General features: G+C 31.3%; 1 protein-coding gene across 1 annotated transcript; it reads left to right on the plus strand.

Moving 5' to 3' along the window:
• Nucleotides 1-3,165: 3,165 nt before the first annotated feature.
• LOC104111225 (transcription factor bHLH93-like) lies at nucleotides 3,166-5,333 on the plus strand. The gene is made up of 4 exons (XM_009620874.4): nucleotides 3,166-3,905; nucleotides 4,060-4,227; nucleotides 4,405-4,572; nucleotides 5,003-5,333. The coding sequence occupies exons 1-4, from the start codon at nucleotides 3,327-3,329 to the stop codon at nucleotides 5,087-5,089; spliced, it is 1,002 nt and encodes a 333-aa protein (XP_009619169.1). The 5' UTR covers nucleotides 3,166-3,326; the 3' UTR covers nucleotides 5,090-5,333.
• Nucleotides 5,334-5,717: the final 384 nt, after the last annotated feature.

Genomic DNA, 5,717 nt, shown 5'->3' on the forward strand with positions numbered 1-5,717 from the left:
ATGATTAGATAATGTTTATTCACTAGCTACTATGAATAGACAAAAATAAAAACTAAACTACTCAATCATCTTTAACCACGGATCCATCATCGATCAAGTGGTCTATTTTTCCATTAGGGTGCTCAAAGAAGTCTGCCACATCCAAGTGGGTAATATCAAATTCATTGTCAGAGACAAAATTAGGGGCTTTTATTCTTTAGAGATACTGGATAAAGCACAATCAAATGTCTTGGTGTACGATAAATATTTGCCTAATGCCATTTTCTACCGCAACGATAACATTCAATTTCTGAACCCTTTGCCTTTGGCTTATCATCTTTCCCTTTCCACTTTTGGTGGTTATTTTTCTGTGGGGATGATTAATACCAGGAAAATTTCTTGGCCACGACCACGAACAGGGCCACGATCTTTTCCACGCTTAGTATAATGGGAATACACCTCATTCATGTCGGGCAATGGTGTTGACCCAGTGGGTCGATTATCGTGATTTTTCATGAGCAAGTCATTATTTCGTTCAGCCACAAGGAGAAGAGAAATCAACTCAGAGTACTTCTTGAAACCTTTCTTTCGGTACTGCTGTTGCAGGACTATATTGGAGGTATGAAACGTCGTGAACGATTTTTCATGCATATCATAGTTAGTGATACTATTTTCTTAGAGTTTCAATTTAGAAGTAATTCTGAACATCGCCGAATTGTATTCAGAAATAGACTTAAAGTCTTGGAGCCTCAGATGTGCTCAATCATGTCGTGATTGTGGAAGTGTGACCAACTTTAAGTTGTCATATCTTTCATTTAAGTCATTCCACAAAACAAGTGGATGATATTCTATTTTCAACCCTTTATCAAGGTGATGGTGCAAGAAAATCAAGGTGTTAGCACAGTCTTGGGTAGATACTTTATTTTTATCTTTAATGGCATCTCCAAGACCCATTGCATCTAAATGGATTTCAGCATCCAACACCCATAACATATAGTTCTTCCCCGAAATTTCAAGGGCAACAAACTTTCTTTTCATAATATCAGTCATAATTAAAAAAGGAGAAAAATTATACCTTAGTCTTCTCAAAGAGCTTCTTGAGACGGTAGAGTCTCTTGCTGATAACGTGAAATAAAACAATAAAAGATTGCAGAGAGAAAAGAGAGAGATTTCTTATTGATTTTGAGATGAATTACAATGGCGACGGACCCCTCTATTTATAGGAAAAAAGTAACTTAGCCACCAAGTAACAAATGCTAAGATCTCTCTAAAATATAGACATTCACCTTAAATACAGTTTTATTTATAACAAAACTAAACGTATCACATTATTCTAATAAAGAATACAATATTTAAATTAAAAAAATACTGTAATACTCTACTTTGGAATACATTATTCAAATTGAACATCCATGATATTCTATTTTGGAATACAATATCCAAACGGAACATATCATAATATTCTAATTTGTAATATACTCCCTCTGTTTCAATTTAGATGACAAATTTTCCTTATTAGTCCGTTTTAAAAAGAATGACATATTTCTACAATTGGAAATAATTCAACTTTAAACTATTCATTTTACTCATTTTACCTTTAATGAGAAGCTTTTATAACCACACAAATGTCATGGTCCCACAAAACTTTTACCTCTTAAGGTTTTAAGATCACAAGTTTCAAAAGTTTTTTTTTCTTAAACTCCGTCCAGAGTCAAACTACATCATCTAAATTGAAATGGATGGAGTAATATTCAAACCAAACATGCCACAATATTCCAACAAACATACTGCAGTATTCTAATTTGGAATATAAAATTCAAACCAAATATACTATAACATTTTAATTTGGAATATAATATCCAAACCAAACATACGATAATTTTTTTATTTGGAATACTATATTCAAACTAAACATGCTACGTATTCTAATTTAGAATATATAATATTATATTTTAGAATACAGTAGGTATATATGGTAAAATAAAATTATAAAGACAGAGTAAAATAAATATTTTAATTGTATACGATGTTAACTGATGTTTTCCATGGGTATATCGCGTGGGGTCAAACTTCTCAGACTGCAACCTAAAGTAAATTAATTAATTCTGTTTTTTAATTAACTCAGTTTCAAAAACCAGATTGCGGTGAAAAAGACATGAAATCATGTCGCCCACAGATAAACTGAGCTCAAGGTTTATTTTAGTGATAAAATACGTTTACCACAAATAAAACAAGTTGGAGTTTTAAATTACATGAAAGATAAGGTTAAACATTGCTGATTCTGCAAAGGGTCTTGAATGTTTCTAATGTTAAACCTTTTCTTTTACAATCTAAAGAAGAATTTGCAAAAACTTTACGACGTAAATTCAACTGAGATTATACATTTTTTTAATGTTTAATTCATTTGACTTTATTCTTAAAAACTTGTTTTGTTCACTTTTTTTAAAATCATAAAGGAAATATTAAATATACCTAATGTGTGTCATTACAAAAATGAAGTGCTATTGGTAGCAATTTGGTGTCCCATATACAATTGTCCGTAATTAACCTTACAAACAAAGCTCCTAATTTGTCTGCTTCCAAAGCCTGTAAAATTTACATTTACTATTTGAACAAAACCTTTTGATTCTCAGTTAAATATATAAGTATTAGGTTCTAATTGATATAAATATTCGAAAAGGTGGGTTGAGAATAGAAAACATTCCGTGCAAAATTGATATAATTATCTCCTTTAGTGGGCAAACTCGGCGTGAATTTAAACTGGTCGGGTCAATGACTTCCAATGTCGAATTGTTAAACTAAAAAATATGATCTGAATATTTTCTGAATTTGAAAATTTTGATTGGTACAAATGACAAATCAATGACACTAACATTACCCAAATGAGGTCCGAAATACTATTCTCCAAATAAAAATTATAAGCTAATGATTTTATTTTATCATCAAAGCGATATGGTACGACGAATTAAATCTCTCGACTCTTAATCAGAAATTTCTAACTTCGAATTTTGAGAATAAAAAAATCTATAGCAGGAAAACTCCTCCTTTAGTAACCCCAAGCGGGACAAATCTAAATTAGTGAGACTGCTGACTAGCGAGTATGATTAAACCAAAAAAAAAATCTCTTTTAAAAAAACCCAACTTCTATTTCTAAAAGCGGAGCTGATTCCATTTGTCTAACACTCTAGGTAATAATTAATGCATCATAGTAGACACTAATATCCCGTGACATCCCTCATTATTTTTCCATAAATATGCTCTCATTTGCTGCAATTTTTGTCAAGGTTTATTAGCCTCCTAAAAATCCCTTTTCAAGAAAAAGGGTGGAAAAAGAAATAGAAAGAGACATGGAATATTACAGTGATAATGGCTTCTTATTAGATGAATTACTAACTCTAAGAAGTGACTCATGGGAAACATATTCTCTTCCTATGGAAATTAATGATTTATACAACAATGGTTGGAATTATGAATGTTTTGGTGAAAATCCTGTTGCCATTCCTCTTTCTTGTACTACTCCTACAAGTACAACTACTACTACCTCTTCCTTTGAAGAATACTCTAATTTTCCATTTGACCAAAGCCTAAGCAATTCATTAGTCAGTGAATTTTGCAGCACACAACTAGGAGATGAATTATCTCCTCTAGAGCTCACTAATTCTTCAAACAACTGGCTTGACACTCCTTTCACTTCCCATTTACAAGATTTGGAGGTGGGAAATTTTGGTTGTAAATTGGAGAGAACTGAATCAGCAGTAACAGCCCCTACTTTCAACATTATCGGCGGCTTGTGCCCTGAGAAAAAGGTCAATAAAAAGAAGCTAAACGGGCAGCCTTCAAAGAATTTAATGGCTGAGAGAAGGCGAAGGAAACGACTCAATGATCGTCTTTCCATGCTTAGATCAGTTGTTCCCAAGATTAGCAAGGTAAAAATAAAAAATAGTTTTTCACTTCTTTTTCTATTTGCAATAAATACCATGCATATAGAATCAAGAATTCGGATATCATGCATCTTTTTAATTTCTGAAGTTTATTTACATGTTGTCATATATATATATATATTTGACCCTTAGCTTACAGATGGACAGAACGTCAATCGTTGGAGACACCATCGACTACACGAAGGAGCTTCTTGAGAAAATCAACAATTTGCAAGAAGAAATGGAACTAGGGCCAAATCAACTAAGCTTGACGAGCATTTTCAAGAATGAAAAACCCATCGAAATATTTATCCGAAATTCACCTAAGGTGAGATTCCATTTGCTACAAAATCCCCTTTCCTCACTCTCTACTCTTTCGAGCTTAGATTGATTTAAGACTAGTTTTGTAAACTGAACTGAACTCATTACTCTCAGTTCGATGTATTTATTTAAATTATAGTACTCATCCCTCTGACTCTCAATCATGTATTATGCTTTATTGCAGTTTGATGTGGAAAGGAGGAATATTGATACAAGGGTTGAGATTACTTGTGCAGGGAAGTCTGATCTTTTGCTATCAACATTGACCACACTAGACGCCTTAGGTCTAGAGACTCAACAGTGTGTTATCAGCTGTTTCAGTGATTTTGCAATGCAAGCTTCTTGCTCTCAGGTATACAATTTAAATATTACCTATTTTTAACTTTAATTTTTTTTTTTTTAAAAAGAAATCTTTAAACATAGATGAGTTCTCTATGATTCTTCATCATTCTTATCTCTTGAGAGTTAAAGTTGAAAAAGTGTACTTACAAATAAGTTGTGTTGGACACAAGTTTCACGTAGAAAAAAAGTTTAAGATTTATCGGTAAAAACCATCTTTTGGATTAAAATATTAATCAAACAATTTTTTTTTTAAATATTTCACCAGTATTACAGATATTGATAAATAGTACCTACAAAATAACATGCCCTACACGTATTTGTTATGTGAAAAGAAGAAATTTTCTTATCTTGAAGAAATAATTTAATTTGGTGATGTGATGTATTTTTTAAAATGTTTGCTTTTTAAAATTAAACCAAAATGGTTTTGGTGATGGTGATAGGAAATGGAGCAGAGAGGACTTACAAATGCAGAAGATATAAAGCAGGCACTATTCAGAAATGCTGGATATGCAGGAAAATGTCTCTAGTTTTGACCAAATTTGTTTGGAGGGAAATACAAAATGGGGAAATGTGTTAAATGAGTTTTGTTAAAGAATAGTTTATTTATTTTTGTTACTTCAATATAGGTTATATTCTTGAATCTGCAATTCTGCATATTGTGTTTTCGTCAAGTTTGGAGCTCTCTCGTTAAAGGCTGCAGTGATCTTTTTGTTCTTTTGTCATCCATAATTTGTGGTTTCTACTAATGCAAATTTAATTGATTTTCTTCTATTGTACGTAGCCAAACATTATAATTTCCTTCGGTTACATCTTTTTTCTTGTAAATACTTATCTGTACGGAATGTCTATATTAGGAATTTATCTTAATTTTCTTGTTTTATTTGGATTTATTCTTTTACGAAAGAGTAGAATATTAACTGTAAGCACGTAATTTTTGATCCGCGCAACGTTTAAAAGTAGTATTTACTTATTTTCATTTTAATAGGATTTTAGTCAACTTTTAATTTTAATTTCAAAAACATAAGTTTAAAAATACAAAAAAAATAATTTTATAATACTTCTTCTCATTTTAATTAGTATATTTTGGTAGTATTTTTATTTTTTATTTTTTGTTCAATGAGAAAGAATTGAATTTGGGCCAATTGAGAGCTCATT

Source organism: Nicotiana tomentosiformis, chromosome 12, assembly GCF_000390325.3.
Source record: "Nicotiana tomentosiformis chromosome 12, ASM39032v3, whole genome shotgun sequence".
Classification (NCBI taxonomy): domain Eukaryota; kingdom Viridiplantae; phylum Streptophyta; class Magnoliopsida; order Solanales; family Solanaceae; genus Nicotiana; species Nicotiana tomentosiformis.

Coding starts and splice junctions, on each gene's coding strand:
- LOC104111225 (XM_009620874.4), top strand. CDS start 3,327: ATGGAATATTACAGTGATAATGGCTTCTTATTAGATGAATTACTAACT. Junction 3,906..4,059: donor TTGTTCCCAAGATTAGCAAG/GTAAAAATAAAA, acceptor CTTAGCTTACAG/ATGGACAGAACGTCAATCGT. Junction 4,228..4,404: donor TTATCCGAAATTCACCTAAG/GTGAGATTCCAT, acceptor GCTTTATTGCAG/TTTGATGTGGAAAGGAGGAA.